At 39.9% G+C, this 19,081-nt stretch overlaps 1 protein-coding gene across 2 annotated transcripts in view; it reads left to right on the plus strand.

The window, feature by feature from the left end:
* The window catches only part of mmp23ba (matrix metallopeptidase 23ba), a 25,363-nt gene extending 6,322 nt beyond the window's left edge, over window positions 1-19,041 (plus strand). Inside the window, exons 2-8 of one of the 2 annotated variants that reach the window (XM_017722343.2) lie at window positions 5,439-5,578; window positions 6,886-7,025; window positions 9,429-9,596; window positions 10,939-11,103; window positions 12,905-13,015; window positions 17,288-17,414; window positions 18,528-19,041. In XM_017722343.2, coding sequence (XP_017577832.1) covers window positions 5,439-5,578; window positions 6,886-7,025; window positions 9,429-9,596; window positions 10,939-11,103; window positions 12,905-13,015; window positions 17,288-17,414; window positions 18,528-18,702 — 1,026 coding nt within the window. In that variant the 3' untranslated portion in view covers window positions 18,703-19,041. The remainder of the gene's footprint in view (window positions 1-5,438; window positions 5,579-6,885; window positions 7,026-9,428; window positions 9,597-10,938; window positions 11,104-12,904; window positions 13,016-17,287; window positions 17,415-18,527) is intronic. The other variant, XM_037536119.1, reaches the window with a different exon arrangement.
* Window positions 19,042-19,081: the final 40 nt, after the last annotated feature.

Below are 19,081 nucleotides of genomic sequence, written 5' to 3' on the forward strand. Positions count from 1 at the left end.
GCTGAATGCTCAGAGGACTTTTTAAGTAAAGCTTTAGAGATAAACAGTTGGAGGCTAAACAAATATGCATGTAAACCTGTTGAAACCGCATTTCTTCAGCATGTCATCCGCCAAACAACATCAGCCAACTCATTAGGTGAGTTAGAAACCGTTCGGTTATATTTTTTTTTAGAGTTTGTTTTGCGTTAAATTTAAATCAAGCAAAATTGACAAGTCACATTCATTATTGTAGAATAACTGTTTCCAGTTTAAATGATCTAACGGGTAATGGGATCAATCTTACAGGCCGCCGAAGCTTTCGTGGTAGATCGAGTGAGCTACGAGTTGCGAACCCCAGCACTAGCAACTAGTCCACTAGAAGACTGCTTTTTCTGCTGGTTTTACTCACTTTTAGACTGTTTTACATGGAATATTTATTGCATAGTGAAGAGGAAACGGCACTCTCTCTCAAACTCCCAATGCTGCCTCATTTTTGTTCACGGAAAAAATTAATTGGGAGCAAAAATAAGCGTTTTGGTGTGCTATAGTTACGTGATTTACTAAGCCATGTTAGTGCAGGTAGCCAGGCTGTGATTAGTACGATTTCCACTAGGGTGTAAAGAGACACGGCCTTTTCGTTTCCTTTGTCAGATATGCAGGGTCTTTTCATTTTAATGAAAACGTCTTACATAGTGCAGCTTTACGTTCACAGTGATTTATTTTTGTGAGCTTAGTATAGTTTAGTAAAGAACAGTAACTTTCAGAAACCACTAATAATGTTTGAGTGATTTAATTATTTATTTAGTTAAAATTTAAATTCTTGTTTTTTTTTGTTTTTGTTTTTTTTTTAAATTAAACTCACTCTAGTACACAGTCCTGATGGGTCCTGCACAGACATGTTCTCCGCTCAGTAAAGTCTGACCAAATGAGTAAGATAATTTGCCTTTTAATCGCAGTTCTTTAATAGCATGTGTTCACCGCTTAAAAATGTCTGCGTATGTGCGCGTGTTTATTTGGTGGGGACAGTTCCAGTGGCACGCTGTGACCAAGAATTTTTATTTCCTTGGCTTCTTGTTCCAGAGAAGTCAAGTTCACTAACTCACAGAATGACAAGGCCACCCAATTTTTTTGACCGTCATCCTCAGCTTGTTACATAAGCTACATGTGTAGATCACTGTTTCAAACATGCAGCCTGACTGCAGAGGTTTGTTGCATATTTCCAGGCTGTAATTCTCTCTGCAGTGAATGGTTCAATTGTATCATCCATTATGAACATCTTTCATTACAGAAATTGTGGGTGTAGTAGGGCTACAAGACAGAAGAGCCTCAGTGGTTCAGCTTGTTTGGTTGATGTTCTTGTAAGGGAATAACAGTAATATACACAATACTGCCGAAGGTTTTCACTCACCCATCCAAATCTCTGAATTCAGGTGTTCCAGTCACCTCCATGGCCACAGGTGTATAAAGCCGAGCCCCTAGGCCTGCAGACTGCTTCTACAGACATTAGTGAAAGAATGGGTCGCTCTCAGGAGCTCAGTGAGTTCCAGCGTGGTACCGTGATCAGACGCCACCTGTGCAGCAAGTCCAGTTGTGAAATTTCCTCACTACTAAATATTCCACAGTCAACTGTCAGTGGGATTATAACAAAGTGGAAGCGATTGGGAACGACAGCAACTCGGCCACGAAACGGTCGGCCATGTAAAATTACAGAGCAGGGTCAGCGGATGCTGAGGGGCATAGTGAGCAGAGGTCAATCACTACAGATCTCCAAACTTCATGTGGCCTTCAGATCAGATCAAGAACAGCGTAGAGAGCTTCATGGAATGGGTTTCCATAGCCGAGCAGCTGCATCCAAGCCTTACACCACCAAGCGCAATGCAAAGCGTGGAATGCAGTGGTGTAAAGCGCCACCACTGGACTGAGCAGTGGAGACGTGTTCTCTGGAGTGACAAATCACGTTTCTCTGTCTGACGAGTCTGGGTTTGGCGGTTCCCAGGAGAACGGTACTTGTCTGACTGCATTGTGCCGAGTGTAAAGTTTGATGGAGGGGGGATCATGGTGTGGGGTTGTTTTTCAGGAGTTGGGCTCGGCCCCTTAGTTCCAGTGAAAGGAACTCTTAAAGCTTCAGCTCCAAGAGATTTTGGACAATTTCATGCTCCCAACTTTGTGGGAACAGTTTGGGGACGGTCCCTTCCTGTTCCAACATGACTGCACACCAGTGCACAAAACAGGTCCATAAAGACATGGATGAGCCAGTTTGGTGTGGAAGAGCTTGACTGGCCTGCACAGAGTCCTGACCTCAACCCAGTAGAACACCTTTGGGATGAATTAGAGCGGAGACTGTGAGCCAGGCCTTCTCGTCCAACACCAGTGTCTGACCTCACAAAACGTTTCTGGAAGAACGGTCAAAAATTCCCATAAACACACTCCTAACCCTTGCGGAAAGCCTTCCCAGAAGAGTTGAAGCTGTTACAGCTGCAAAGGGTGGACTGACATCATATTAAACCCTATGGATTAAGAATGGGATGTCATTCAAGTTCATATGTGTGTGAAGGCAGACGAGCGAATACTTTTGGCAATATAGTGTAGACTGAAGGAGTTCCTGCCCAGAGCTTGTGATTTGTGCTGTCAGTGCAACTGTGTTGTAGATGTAAATGTAATTGAAGGGAAGTAGGTTGGCACATTGATGGTGCTGTAATGTTGTGCAGTCTAAGTAGTCAAATAGTTAAATATACAGTCAAAATAATGCTGTTCATAAATCGTCGCTGTCTCCAGAATAGCAACTTCGCAAGAGAAGGCAAGAACGTTCTTTGGAGCATTTCTCTTGGTCCATTCATCATTAAATGTTCACACAATATAAAGGACGGCTGCTGTGCTCAAATGATTTATGAAAAAAATTTGGGGAAAAAAGGGAGATACTTGTATTTTTATGAGACTGAATATGTGTGGTTACCCTAATTAGATGATGGATGATAAACAGGTTTGAATGATTAAATGATACTAAAGAGATTTTTTTACGTAATTAATCATAAATAAAGTCATTCAGCATGGTTTACTGTAAAATGGGGCTTCATAGAGAAACTAAAGACTTCTTTAGAGTGGGGATGATAGATATTCATGATGATAGAAACCAGGAGTCACAGTGTCTGTAATTCAAATATAGCCATTTTGTTCACTATCCAAAACCAGCAGTGAACCTACACGTCTTCTGGGTTTTTATATGTAATGTTCTTGATGATAAAGAAGCGGTAAATGTGGAAAAAAAGATGACAAGTATGGATGGATTGATATCAGTATTGGTATCAGGTATCAGCCCAGTACTCCGCTTGTCTACTCATCCTTGACCTCAGAAAAATTCACGGATACTAATATCCTAATATCCAGTATCACCCGATTCCATGTGACATAAGCCCAGTTAGTGTATGCTGCTGTACTGGTAAGTAAATGAGGGTCTGCTCACATAGAGAAGTTTTGCTGACTCCGTGGAGGTCAGACACAAAGTCCTGCAGGGTATTCATCGTTTTAAATGCACAATCATGACCACTTCCAATAGTGGTTCACGGGTGGAGACATGTAGGCTAGCAAAATGGAGGCGAAAAAGTTGACATTTGCTACCAAAGTCTTTATATGCCTAATTCACTCTGACAAGAGTTCCAAGGTATTAACAGTGTTTTTTTTGAGCTGTCTTTGTGAAATAGGCTGTGGAGAGACTCTGTGGTCCTAATGAGTATTTCAGTGCACAGTGTGGTTAGGTGAACTGCTGTAGCTCAGTTACTCTGGGTGTTTGCTCAGTACTTGGTGTGCTGCATATTATTTTGAATAAAACGGCCTTATTGGACATTGATCAGACAGAGCTGTCTGTAGAGGCTGTGATTCCCATAGCACGCCAGTCAAACCAAATGTTTTTGTACAGTGTGAGCATATAAATGGCAGCTGTTCATACACAATGGTCTATTCAAACACACGATGTAAGTCACCAAAGAACAAGATTTCAAAAACTGCACAGTGCATGTCTGGCTTTAGAGGACATTCACCTACAGCTCAATCAGAAGACTTTAGCAGGACTTAAAACTCCACATGTGAGCTCCTCAGATGGTTTAGCCTCCTACTGTCACTGTGCTACAGAGATTGTTGTTGAAAAAGACAGATGAGGAGAATGGGATCAAAACTATGAAACATACTTACAGCTGTGTGTGGACAAAAAAGACCCTACTCAATTCAAGGAAACTAATATAACAGAGTGCAATCTGATTATAAATGACAAGCATTAGCCAACTAACAACTACTTAATTCTAAGTAGATAATTCATTATGGTATCAGACTTGGTTTCAGTGACTACCAAAAAAAAAAATGAACTCCTACACGGTCTGAAAAAAAATGGTATCCCTAGTTCTGACTCAGTTTCTCTAGAACTGACCACTCCAAACCATCCCGAATGAGTTTAATTATTTACTTGTGCAAAAATCTAGAAAAATTGATGGCATTCCTTTTTAACATGGCATTGACAATACAGCCAATTTGCTTTATACTCGTCACCAGTATTAACCTTTAGTGCCTTTATTTTACTTAACTGCCACACTGGGACACTCAGGCCTACTAAATGTTTTGTATATGTTACTATGAATATTAACCCTTAAATTTTAAATTATTTTTTCTTTTTCTCTAGATTTAATTTACATTACATGGCCATTTGAATGTGATCACATGATTGCATAAATAACTAGTTACATAATAATTACATAATTAATTACATCCACACTTGATCCTGTATTGATGTGCACATGCAGACTTGAACCTATTTTTTCTGTTTTTGTTTTGATGGTATGAAATGACAGGAAACGTGTCAGAAATGTGGAACACACACATGGCATAGCAAGACTGTTTGCGCAACATCATCAAAGTCAATGAATAATAAAACATCTCCTATCGGACTAACAAAAACAAATGTGGAACTGATTGAAAGCTTATGATCCAGACTTTTAAGAGAACGTCTCTTCTTGTTCCAATGAGCTACACGCGATAAATAATACAAATTTATAAAACACAGACAATTCCCTTTCCCAATGGTTAATGCTTTCACGTGGTTCTCAGGCTGAGGACCCTTTCAGACTACTCCTCACTCCTGTCCTCAAAGATCCTCATCAAATTTCCAGATTTCTTGTCAACTCTGGGTAAAAAGCAGGGTTCAGGCTGAAAGACAGAAGTCACACAATAGCCCCAGTTATGCAACCCACTGAAACCAAGGCTCTGTCTCGCAGGCCTTTCCTTGCACATTTAGGATTAAGGCTTGTTTATTTGTCGAATTCATTCAAGATGTTTTTTTTTTTTCTGGTTTAACAAACAATTTAGGCTATTAAAGAAGTGCAGACCTTTAAAGTGGAAGAGCCATCATGCATTCTGGAGCAAACACAGCACACAGATTTTGGTAATTTGGCTAATCTGAGATTTTTTTGTCCAAGGAAGAAGCTCACATTTCTGGTGTTTTGATCATTGGGATTCGTAAAGATGCCCGCTCCCACGTGCTTCACCTTTCCAGGAACAAACGCTACACCCTCACCCCGGAGAAGCTGAAATGGGACAAATTCAAGTTAACCTACAAGTAAGAAAGCATGCTATTTTCTCCACACATTAAATCATATCGTGAACATCCAAACTGTTTTCCCTCTTGCCAAGACATTGTTGCCAAGAGCAAAGGCCTTCTCTGCCTCTGCCAGACAGAAAATCACAGATATTTTCTCTTTTTGGTTGTGGTGATAATGTAACACGGACCCTTTCATTGGCATATCTGACTATTATGCTGCTCAGAACATGATTTATATTGTTAAGGGAGCAATGAGGCAGAAAAATTGTCATTTTGAGTTTTCCAGAGTGTTTCAGACTCTGTGACTTACTGTTATCTGTAAAAAGGACAAAAGCATGTTGTATAGTTAAAAAACAATAGCATTTGACATTCTCAAGCCTGAATTTTGTCCATAGTTTTGTCCATCTTTATGTACAACAGTATAAAATCAGAATTCTGTCAGATAGAAAACCCCCTGTATCTTCAAATAATGACTTATTTTCTCAAAATATTGACTTAGAATCTCAAAGTAATTACTTATTCACTCAAAATATTGAGTTAATACTTCAAAATGATTACTATTTCTCTTGAAATATTGACTTATTGTCTCAAAGTGATTTTCCTTGATTTTAAAAATGCTCTGAAGAAATAATGGATCACTAAATTTCAAAAAGAGTAAAACTTAATTTTGGGATAATGATGAGATGCCAACTCATTATTTTGACATACTAAGTCTTTCTATCAACACAGTTGAAACTCTGAGAAGAAAAGTGATGATTCTGATGTAGTAAGTCAATATTTTATTACATAACTAATGATTTTAATATAGTAAGTCAATATTTAAGAACATTCATTATTTTGACAGTTTTAGAAAGTATAGTATCTCAATAATTATTATATTAATTATACATAATAATTCATTGTCATTACTTCAACATAAGTCATTATTATGACATTATGAACATGTTATGAAACAAGTCATTACTCATGACAAGTCATGACATTTGTTCACAAAATATTGATTTAATAAGTCATTATTTCAAGATACTGAGTAGATATTTTGACATATTGCTGCCAGAAACAAGGGGGGTTGTTTTTCTCCTCTGGCCTTCCATACATCAGTATGGATCCACATAAAGTCTATATGAGATCCCCGCTCAGTGCGGCTTGACGTACGCGTGAGATTTTTAAGCATGCAGTTTGAACAATTAATTAATTAGTAGTCATAATCTTCCATTATTTGTTAGCTGCATTAGCCTTGTAGAAACAGCACTGTTCCTTTAATGTGGGGCTTGGAAGTCTGTAGGAGGACACTTGTGTTGACAGTTTCCACTGCGTTTCTGTAGACTGCTGTCGTTCCCAAGGAACCTAATGAATGCCAGTGACACACGCAGGGGCATCGCCAAAGCTTTCGCCATGTGGAGCGACGTGTCGCCTTTCAGCTTCAGAGAGGTGCCTGCAGATCAGGATGCCGACATCAAAATCGGTACGAGCACGAAGCCAACATCACTGTCAGAATAGCCCTTTGTAAGTCTGGCCCGCAGAATGTCCACTTAAGTGTCTAGCATTGAGTGTAGCCATCGTTAGTGAACATGTCATGCCTGGAAGCAATTGCGACAGACCAGAGTTGAACAGACTAACTGGTTCCATTTATCTGAAATGGCAGTAAATCACTTGAACCACCGAGTCATGTATGTTGAGCCTTTCTGGGGCCTTGTCTCTGCATTTGTGTGATTTGTTAGGAAATGTATCTCTTCTTAAACCTGAGAAGATCATTACTACTGTACTTTTACATGTTATTTAATTAGGATTACACAATTAAATATGTTGCAGTGTTATTTAGATTTTGTATTGGCAGTTTCAAGTCTAGTCTTTTAGCCATTTGTTTCAATGTCGACGACAAAAACGTGCCCAAAGTGTCCAATTTAAATGAGGATAAAGGATCTACTCTTCTAAACACAAATGTGGTACTGATTAAAAGACTGAATCACCGTTTTCCACAGACTTTCTCCACGTTATCGATCATCGAAATTTTATATCGTTAATAGGTCTGTTCACAGACATTTTGGAGAACAGGGGCTCAAGGGAAATATGAATTAAACCAAATGTAATTTACAGCAGAACGACTGTCTGATTACGGTTCAGAGAAAAGCAAACAGTGAGTTTTCCCCCCAATGTAGCCTGAAATATTAGCATTACCACCTGTTGTTGTTATTATTATTATTATTATTATTATTATTATAGTAATTAATTAATATATTATTAAATTACTATGAACTGTTGAGTTGTAATTGTATTTCCTCCTCAGACAAAAAAATAATTACCTCTTCATAGCAACTTAAGTTGTTGCAGTTACATGTACAATGTGTTTTCAGATGTTTTTACAAATGTACACAGAGATATAAATGCAGTTGTAAGCATCAGCAGGAACAACTTGGAACAAATTAAATGGGGATAGTAAACCCTTATTAAATAAAAAAAAAAAAAAAAAGAACCTCTAAACCCCCCCCCCCCCCAAAAAAAAAAGAGAACCTCTTAAACCCTTATTAAAAAAAGAGAGAGAGAGAGAACCTCTAAACGCCCCCCCCCCAAAAAAGAAAAAAAAAAAAAAAAAAAGAGAGAACCTCTAAACCCCCCCCCCAAAAAAGAGAGAACCTCTTAAACCCTTATTAAAAAAAAGAGAGAGAGAGAACCTCTAAAGCCCCCCACCCCCCCCCAAAAAAAAAAAAAAAAAAAAAAAAAAAAAAAAAAAAGAGAACCTCTAAACGCCCCCCCCCCCCCCCCCCCCCCCCGCCCCCCCCCCCAAAAAGAGAGAACCTCTAAAACCCCTATAAAAGAAAAGAAAAGAGAGAGTTGTTGGTAAGAATGACCTGAATTACAGCTTTGGAAACGAAACAATCATTTTCTTGCTGAAATATAGGCTAATACGACTGAGCACATCAAGAAGTTGGACAGTGGAGTCCAGGAGTCTGAGACCACACTGAAAATCGCTTATTTTTAAATTACATTTAAAAATGAAATTAAGAAGAAACATTTTGAAGAGAAGCGGCTTAGAAAATGGATGGATGGATGGATGGATGGATATATATATGTGAATGTGTGTAAAATATTTGATCTATTCAACTACTATTGATTGATTGAGTATTGATCTACTGTGGAGATACCAAATACTAACAATGATATCATTTACAATGTAAAACTTTGTATTAAACTAGATGAAATAGAGGCATTTTCACCAGTGGTCCACTAATGGATGTTTGGACCACATTGTGTAAAATAGCATAATTGTGAAAGTGTAATCAGCATAACGTTAGTTCTGCACCGGTACCCACAGATATAGAAATACCGGTTGTGTGTCAGCTCAGCATGTTTATACTGGTTTAAAGTGCATGTCATAAACAAGCAATTTGTGACTCAGTTTTCCTTTTATGCACGTGGCATGATTAGTTCAAACGAGGTGAATCCAAGACTATAAAATAAATCCCGGTCACTGCTGTGCCAGTAACCTGCAAAGAGAAAAATCTAATGAGCAGAATCTAATACAAACAAAACGTGACACACAAATTGGCGAGCTGCTGTGGAGTTTATGGAACTTTGGCAAGGTTCCTGATGTTCTGGGTCAAAGTCAAAAAGCGCATCCTCAGGGGTCTCGGAAATTCTTGTCAGAGTCTATGGCAGCGACTAGTGTCAAAGAAATTACAGTCAATCTCCATGTATGTGCACCTCAGGGAGACATTCAGTGTTGGTTCCAGCATAAATTTGTGGAGTTGACTCCTCAAATTTATGCTCTTAAGGGCCATTTACAGCTTTTGGAGAACGTGTCCTGCCGATCTTGAGTCAGTTGTCTATGTTGGAAAGCTGATGATGACTCAGTGTTCTGCTTTGGCAGGCTTCTACCCTGTAAACCATACAGACTGTCTGCAGTCCTACCTGCATCACTGTTTCGACGGCATCACCGGCGAACTGGCCCACGCCTTCTTCCCCCCGACTGGAGAAATCCACTTCGACGATGACGAATACTGGATTTTGGGGAATATGCGCTTCAGCTGGAAGAAAGGCCAGTGCTTTTGAAACATCCGGAAAAGTGGATGCCTTTGTTGCAGAAGGACTGCTTAGTTTATATTATTTCTGTCTCTGTTTCTCAGTGATGAAATGCGTAGTGATTATTCCAAACACAACAAAACCAGAACGTGCTTAAATTTCACCAGAATTTCCTTGGTAAACTGTTTGGCTACCAGGGCAAGCTTGCATGAAAGGAAAAAAGAGACTTTGGAGAATTAAATGTAAAGACTGAGTCAGGGAAAGAGTGGAATAAACCCAACACATTGATCTTTGCATAACAATTAAAAAATATTTGAGCAAGCTTCATACAAATCCTAGGAAGAAATGAAATCACAAACAATGGGTCTCATTCATCAACTGGTCTACACTATTCAAATATCAGCACAGTGCGATCTCTGTAGTATGTTTTTGATGGAACTGTCCAGGACAAAACCTTCCAGGACTTTGTTGAATTTATAAGGGAGGATAAGAACTAAGAGGCTTAGTTGGAACGTTAAAGGTAACCTTGGGTGTGGAAGCTGTACTTCAGCCCGAGTAGCTCTCACTGTCCATAGTTCGTATGTTTCAAAATGGTGCTGTATTACAGCCACCAAGAAGGATGAATAAAATATCAGTGAGAGTTTTGTGTCAACACCATTCAGAAATGAAAAATAAGACTCTTTTGGTAATAAAACTCAATGGTTTTTTTCATGGTGAATTAGACTGCTGTCCAGCTTCATAGACGGTGATGCTATGGGAATACGAGAAGAAGACCAAACGCATGCGCTGCTTGCTTGCAGATTTCCATGTGACATTACACCCCACACTCACTCTCCCCTATGGTTCGCAGTTCAGGATGGACTGGTTCAGAATGGAGCTATGAGGCTACTAAAACAAGCAGCTAATACTTAATACTTACTTAATACTTAGAATTAAGTAATAGAAACCAGAGCCAGGCATCGGGCAACCAGGCATCACTTAATTGTAGGTTTGCGTTTTTTTTTTTGTTTTTTTTTGAGAGACGGCATGGCAGGTTTTGAAAAGGTTTAAGAACGTTTATTTATCTGAACCTAACCTCTTTGTGTAGTACAGAATTACAACTCTGCAGAATCAACATTAACATAAATACTATAAATTAAATTGAGCCTTGACCTTGAACTTGTATCAAACCTGAAAATCTGAGTACACCTCTAGTATTTTAAAAGGCAGTGAAAAGGCCAGATTACACATTCTGTGCAGACTCCCGTTTGAAATGCTAGACATGAAAGAACTAGGTCTGAAAGATCTTGGCTAGAGCAATCAAGATATTTTTCCAAAATGAAAAGACTTTTATGTGACTGTGTTTATTCTCTGAACAGGAGTATGGCTGACTGACCTGGTACATGTAGCAGCTCATGAAATCGGTCATGTGTTGGGTCTGATGCACTCCCAAAACCCTACGGCCATAATGCATCTCAACGCTACACTGACAGGGCGCAAACTCATAACACAGGACGATGTCTGGGGTCTACATCGACTATACGGTGCGTAATCTACGAGCAGAACAAAGAAAATGTCTGAACATGCTGGTCAGCTTTACAGCTTAAATACCTTTAAAATTAACTTTTGAACACAGGAAAAAGCTGGGAACTGTGCACTGACTGTACACCAGTTACCATGGAAAACTGAATTAAAATTAGTTTGCTGAGGCATGTAAACATGATTAAAATATCAAAACAGATCCAGACCTTACAGTCCAAACTAAGCTGCAAAAACAGCCCATTTTGAACTCAATGTTTTTGAGACGTCATGAGATCCAGCACATTTACATAAAACTGGCTGCTCAGCCCACAGCAGCTTGACTCCACCCATTCAAGCTGAAGTCAGTATTTAAGCCCAAACTGCTTCATGAATGAGGCACAATACAAGGCAGCCAATCACATTTACATACACTATATTGCCAAAAATATTTCCTCATCTGCAAACACATATGAACTTGAATGACATCCCATTCTTTATCCATAGGGCTTAATATGATGTCAGTCCACCCTTTGCAGCTGTAACAGCTTCAACTCTTCTGGGAAGGCTTTCCACAAGGGTTAGGAGTGTGTTTGAGGGAATTTTTGACCGTTCATTCAGAAGTGCATTTGTGAGGTCAGACACTGATGTTGGACGAGAAGGCCTGGCTCACAGTCTCCGCTCTAATTCATCCCAAAGGTGTTCTATCGGGTTGAGGTCAGGACTCTGTGCAGGCCAGTCAAGTTCTTCCACACCAAACTGGCTCATCCACATCTTTATGGACCTGCTTTGTGCACTGGTGCACAGTCATGTTGGAACAGGAAGGGGAACAGAGAAGTACTGTTCTCCTGGGAACCGCCAAACCCAGATTCGTCAGACGGAGAAGCGTGATTGGTCACTCCAGAGAACACGTCTCCACTGCTCTAGAGTCCAGTGGCAGCGCTTTACACCACTGCATTTAACGCTATGCATTGCGCTTGGTGATGTAAGGCTTGGATGCAGCTGCTCGGCCATGGAAACCCATTCCATGAAGCTCTCTACGCTGTTCTTGAGCTGATCTGAAGGCTACATGAAGTTTGGAGGTCTGTAGTGATGGACTCTGCAGAAAGTTGGTGACCTCTGTGCACTATGCCCCTCAGCATCCGCTGACCCCGCTCTGTCATTTTATGGGGCCTATCACTTCGTGGCTGAGTTGCTGTCGTTCCCAGTCACTTCCACTTTGTTATAATCCCACTGACAGTGGACTGTGGAATATTTAGTAGTGAGGAAATTTCACGACTGCAATCTTGTGGCATCTGATCACGGTACCACGCTGGAATTCACTGAGCTCCTGAGAGCGACCCATTCTTTCACTAATGTCTGTAGAAGCAGTCTGCAGGCCTAGGGGCTCGGCTTTATACACCTGTGGCCATGGAAGTGACTGGAACACCTGAATTCAATGATTTGGATGGCTGAGTGAAAACTTTTGGCAATATAGTGTATATGTCAGACACGGTCTCAAAAAACAGCCTGTTCAATGTTAAAGGACCGAGGCAGGGAAGTCATGTAAAAAAGAAAGATGACTTTTTGATTCATAAAATCTCACAAACGTTATAATTGGACTTAAGGGTAAACAAGTAAAATATAGGAGAATGTAGGTTATGGGTCTAGATTGCAGGAAATGTTTTGACACAGAATAAAAACACTTATAAGAAAGTCAGTGTGACTGAAGCCTTTTTTAAATTCTGTCTATTTCTGTGTCCTTTCTTGAATATCCTCTCTCTCCCCTCTTGCCTTGCCCATCTCCCCCTCCCTTCCTAATTCCTCTCTCCTTCTCTGTCCCTCCAGGATGTTTGGATAGATTATTTATCTGTCCCGCTTGGGCCAGGAAAGGCTACTGCGAAAGCAAAAGAAAGCTCATGCAGAAGCATTGCCCCTACAGCTGCGACTTCTGTTACGGTAAGAGCAACCACTGATGCCAGTCAGAATTCTTCATAAGTAGACAGACATTAAAATATAGAAGTTCTGCAATTAAGCTGAGAGTAAAGGGAATAACAGCCAGTAAGTAACATTACTGCCCTGTAAGCAACAATCAAACATTGATGCAGCCAGACACAGGTAGACCTGTCTTGTCTGAGCTATAATAGCTGTGCTTTAACCACTGAAGGAATATCTGGAGGCACAGAGTAAGTGTTGGGGAACAGCCACATAAAAAAGCGTAGTTAAATCTTTGTAAGTACATTTCATGGCGTTCATTTTATTCATAATGGGCTTGTAAATTAGCTGATGAGTCACGAGGTTTTAGGGGTAGGGAACACTACTATAGTTTCTTATTAAAGACTGAGCAAAACTGACTTTTAGTTTCTGTGAAAAAGAATTTGTCAAACTTTCATACATTTTACCATTTACAGTCTCTCTGTCAGAAAGTTAATGGCCCAGTTTTAACACAGGGTAGAAATGAGCATCACCCAATCTTGCATATACTACCAATACAGAACACAATCTAAGGATGAGAGAATATTCAGATATCCAAACTCATGTTACTATTCAAAGTGAAATGCCTTAAAAGAAAAATACTGAACATAAAAATTCTGTGTTGACAGTTCTGTAACATTCAGAGATTTAAATGGGATTTAAGCTGAAATATTTACTAAGTTAACTAATGTAAAAAAATCAAAAGATCATGCAGGTCTTACAAGCTTCAAATCTCAGTAAGCTAGAGTAGCGTTTAATATGAAACACTGTGGGGAAGTGTGAAGTGTCTCCGAGTGGAAATGAGCACTAAATGTACTTGTGAAGCAAAGGAAGGTTTTAACATTAGTTCAAATATTGGTATAAAATAAAAGGAGTGGCTAGCAGAGCTGAAAGATTAATCATTTTTTATATTAAAATCTGAACAAGTGCAATTTTCAAATCACAAGAGCTGCAATTTTAATTATAGCCTACTCTATTACCATTGTAACCTAATAACAGGGAGCTTTTTAACCACCTGTAAATGATGAGCATTAGCAGCAGCCAAACACCCATTCACTCGAGCAGCTGGTAGCCTAGGGGTGAGCTAGAAACCAGAAGGATGCGGGTTCAAACTGCAAGACTGGCTGGGTAAGACGCTTTAACCCAAGCAAGCAAATTGACAGAACACGCTTGCAGGACCAATAAAGCATGTAACTGTATACGTGACAGCACCACTGCAACTAACTGGCAATCTGACAAAGCATGTCAGCATTTACGCCTCAAGCCTAAATAAATAATTTTTTTTAATAAAAAGGCCTGAAATAGCTTATAGAAAATAATTGCAATGTAAATTAAAGTTGCAATATTTGTCAGAAAAATCGCAGTTAGCCCATTTATTATCTGACCAAAAAAAAAATCATGTTACTGGAACATCCTGAACTATTTCAGAGTTCATAAATATGCAATATACGGTGCGTTATAGTCAAGCAGCGTTATAATAGCAAACAGGTGGAATTCCCACCCCCCCCCCAAAAAAAAAAAATTAAAAAGGTGGTCAGGGCAGCAGTGTAGAATAAAACACTTTAGAGTGGCAATGCACTGATATGGGACTTTTGCAGATATGTGATCATTTTTATGCCCATTTCTACTGATATGTCTGTCAGGCATTTATAAAACGAACAAAAGAGGACAATCCGCCTGGATCAGCACTGCGAAGAGGTGAAACAACTTCTTTCTGTAGGATTACAAGAGCAGTTTAGAAATAAACTGCAGATATTTTAGTACCCTAGCGTCACCTAAACACTCTGCTCCTCAGGAGTACAATAAAATACATCAAATACTGGCATGAAGTCCTGGTCAAATGTGCACATCTGTCCAAAACCGATGTAATTCCAATATCACCGACATGCGTTGGAACAGTGCAATGCCGATCAGAGCAATGCCAATCAGTGTCCATCAAACGCATTTGACCAGTGAAGTAAAAAGATCAAATCACTGAAAGATGAAGGTGAGGCAATAGATCAGAGGGGAGTGTTTTGGGGAGAGTTCCTATGCTAGATTAGTTTATATTTTTTGGAAAAATGGCACCGACTTGGTTGGGAAACCATTTTCAGTTTGTGTTTAGAGGCGCCAGTTTCAGTTTCAGAAAGCAAAACACACTTCATTAGGTAGAAATTAGGAAATCGACTTGGCGAGTGCAAAACTTTCCACTTCGCTTTGGATCAACAGTCAGTTTTAGCAGTGTGTTTGTTTTGTCTTGCCCTACCACCAAATGCATCTGGAAACATTTTTCATTAATAGACATACAAAAGTGTCTCTGTACACTGTTAAAGTCTTCTTTCAAGACCATCTTCAGTTATTTCACCATATAAAGTAGGGCACTCATTTCACATAAGAGGCGTGTTTCACTTTTATCCACCGTTTAATCTTCCCATTACTAATCAGCAGGAGCCTCTGATTTATTTTGTCCACTCTGCCAATAGGTCTTCTTTGCTTGGAACAGTGTCCCTTCCCAAAGCTTTGGCATTGTACTCGGTCATTTAGATTTTGAGATTTATTGTACTAAAATGGAAATTCATTTTTCAAAATTTCTACAAAATTAAATAAGATCTAAAGAGGGTCATTCAGAGTGGTTGGATGTGAAATGTGGCATTCGAGTGAAATTTAAAAGGTCTCTTTAAAGAAACCAGATGTCTGAAGAGCTCGTCACAGAACTGTTATGTACATATTAATAGTTGCAAATGCATTACCTGACGCCTGATACAGTGTTGTATGGTGCCTTTGAGATGTTTTGGCCTATAAGGTATTTTTTCTAAATACATTGAGGATGGAGAGCAACATGAGCGCTCTAAGGCAGAACAGTAGCCAAAAACATTTTTTCCTGATTTAAATAAAGGTGTGCAGCTAGTAGAGCTGACAAGATTCATCATTTTTATATCAAAATCACTATTTGAAAGAGTTTGAGCTGCCTTTTGAATTATAGCCTGCCTATTTAATAACACTGCCTTAGCAAGTACCGCTACCACTGTTTCACACTGCATATGAAATCCCAAAACTGTAGGCTAAATAAAATGGTTATATTACCACTATTATAAAGACGGAGTGAAGAGGTTTCTCTACAATGCACCATTTCACATCAAACCACTCAATGTGTACATCTCAAGCACTGAAACTGGAAAATCTCCTTGAATTCTGTAACGAGGGAATGCAAAATGATTTCTGTCTGAGCATTACAGTGATTTACATGGAAATTTCCATCAGATTTAAGGTGGTCCGTAAGGAACTCATTCATAGACTGGCCCTAAATTCCATCTGTACATCAGTTTACAGAAAGCCTTCCCTGACCAACAGCAACACTGTGAACCAACAGCTGAGTGGTCAGATCATGGGTGCACACTTAACAGCATTCGTCTAACTTTGTATATGTCTGTTAAGAAGACGAAAAAAGAGAGGGGGAAAAAGTTCCTTATGTGTTGATCTATATTCCATATAGTGAAACTTGTACATGCACTCATATATGCACAGACATTAAGTAGCCTGAACGGGACATTCCAGCACAATAAAGTGAATGACACAATGAAGTGATGGACATACCACTGGTGTAAACCAAAAATTTCCAGGAACCACTATGCGTTTTAGAAGAGGAGAAAAATTCCGAGGTCAGTAAGAGGCATCAGGCCTCAATCACTAAGCTATAAAGTCTCTTGGTGAAGTCTCGAGTCTGGTTACTGGAGTACAGCGGATTAGCTGAGGGATCTCAGCAAGGCTCTCCGCTCAGGAATCCAAACATTTCGAGCCAGCCCCGTGTCCTGGAAGAACACAACAGGAAACGTCTCCTCCTCGAGACTCCCCAATGCAGACGGCTTTTCCATCTAAGTGTTGCTCAGGGAAGTAAGAGGATGCGGTTCCTAATCTGGATCTCATTGCAGACAGGGTGCAGTTAGGTCCCGGGGGAAGGTTTCCTGCGTTAATGCAAGCCACTGGAATCTCCGAGTTTGCCTTACAGGTTTCAGATGCAAGAAAACCAACTTTGGTGTAGAGGTGCAGAGTACAAATGGTCCTGTAGCATAGAAGGAGGAAAGGGCAAGGACAGTGCACAGTCAGGATGTAGCCCAAATGATGTTAATGAATACTCAGTGCTCAAAGAGACTCAGAGCTCTAAACAGGAATCTAGAACTTAAAGGTGACTTTCATAAAGAGCTTTATATATGTATATTGCAGATGGTACATTAGTGCATATCATTGCCAAGTAATGACTTTGTCATAATGCCCAAACAGCATTCCCTTTTCCCACTGTCGCCCCAACTCCAAAGCCGCCACGGACCAAACACAAGCTTGTTGCTGAGGGAAGGAAACTGACCTTCCGCTGTGGAAAGAAAATTGCTGCGAAGCAAGGCAAAGTGTAGTGAGTTACTTTTCCTTATCCTCATCATTGAGCACAGTAACAGTGGTGTGGTGGTGCTTCAACTACTTTATATTGTAACCTGTAATGATATTGATTACTTGCTGTAAGCCTCCATGACAGCTTTGTTAATGTACACTCAATGGCCACTTTATTAGGTACATTGTTAGGTGCTTGTTAACACAAATAGCTAATCAGCCAATCACACGGCCGCAACTCAGGGCATTTAGGCATGTAGAGGTGGTCAAGACAACTTGAAGTGCAGGCCGAGCATCAGAATGGGGAAGAAAGGGGATTTAAGGGACTTTGAACGTGGCGTGGTTGTTGGTGTCGGACGGGCTGGTCTGAGCATTTCAGAAACTGCTGATCTACTGGGATTTTCACACACAACCATCTCTAGGGTTTACAGAGAACGGTCCGAAAAAGAGGAAATATCCAGTGAGCGGTCAGTTGTGTGGACGAAAATGCCTTGTTGATGTGAGAGGTCAGAGGAGAATGGGCAGACTGGTTCAAGATGATAGAAAGGCAGCAGGAACTCAAATAACCAACCAAAATCTTTGAGGAACGTTTCCAACACCTTGTTGAAAGTGTGCCACGAAGAATTAAGGCAGTTCTGAAGGGAAAAGGGGGTCCAACCTTTTACTAGCAAGGTGTACCTAATAAAGTGGCCAGTGAGTGTATATTGCTATAATAAATGATATACTACACTGTGCAAAAGACAGAGACGGCCCTTTTTATTGAATGTGTTTGGCATTATGTGAATTCTGAGAAATAGAAAATGCAACCAACCTTTAAGACTAAGCTTTTAAGCTTTTTTTTTTTTTTTTGGAAAACTGAATGCAAGTCTCCTGGAAGCTGTAGAAGTCAAATGGTATACTAAATATTGAAATATGTGATTTTATATTTAGTTGTTGACTTTTTTAGTAATTGTCTGTTAAACATGTTTTCTGCTTTTTTCCCCTAATGCTGAAAAATGAATAACTTGATTGCCCTTTTGACTGAGAACACATGAAGAATGGTCTCTGACTTTTGGACAGTACTGCACTTCTGAGTTTTCCTTTGCTTAGCCGTAGGTAAGGTTAATCACAATAACCGCTAATATTCTGATCTTCCTAGCTGGTACAAAGATGGAGAGTTGCTGGAATTCTCTCACCCTGGCTACATCTCTCTGAAAGACGACCACATAAGCATTGTGGCTAACGCGATCAACGAGGGTACATACACCTGCATCGTGAGGAAGAAGAACAAGGTTTTAACAAACTATTCATGGAAGGTACGGGTTCGCTTCTGAGGGCTGGAGTGGACTTCAGCCTGTACTTCAGTGGAGATCATAGTCAGTCTTAAATGGAAAGAAGCACTGGGTAAAAGCAGAATCTGACAGTTCTGTTTCCTCCTGATCTAAAGAGCTCTGCCATTCTGTGATCAAGTGCTGTATAGAATAGTCAATGAGGAATGCAGAACAAATGAGATGGAACCAAAAGCTTAAGTTCATCACAGCACCACATGGAACCTCACTCTCTTGGGCACATATTCCACTAGATTAATACTACAGTGTTTTGATGTCAGGGTTGTTTTTTTTTTGGTAAATTGCGATTCCTTAGGTGCCAAATAAAAACTTTCTGTGACCGTTGCTGGTTTCCTCTTTTGCAGTGAATCATGTTTGTGGTTTC

Source organism: Pygocentrus nattereri, chromosome 29 (assembly GCF_015220715.1).
Source record: "Pygocentrus nattereri isolate fPygNat1 chromosome 29, fPygNat1.pri, whole genome shotgun sequence".
Classification (NCBI taxonomy): domain Eukaryota; kingdom Metazoa; phylum Chordata; class Actinopteri; order Characiformes; family Serrasalmidae; genus Pygocentrus; species Pygocentrus nattereri.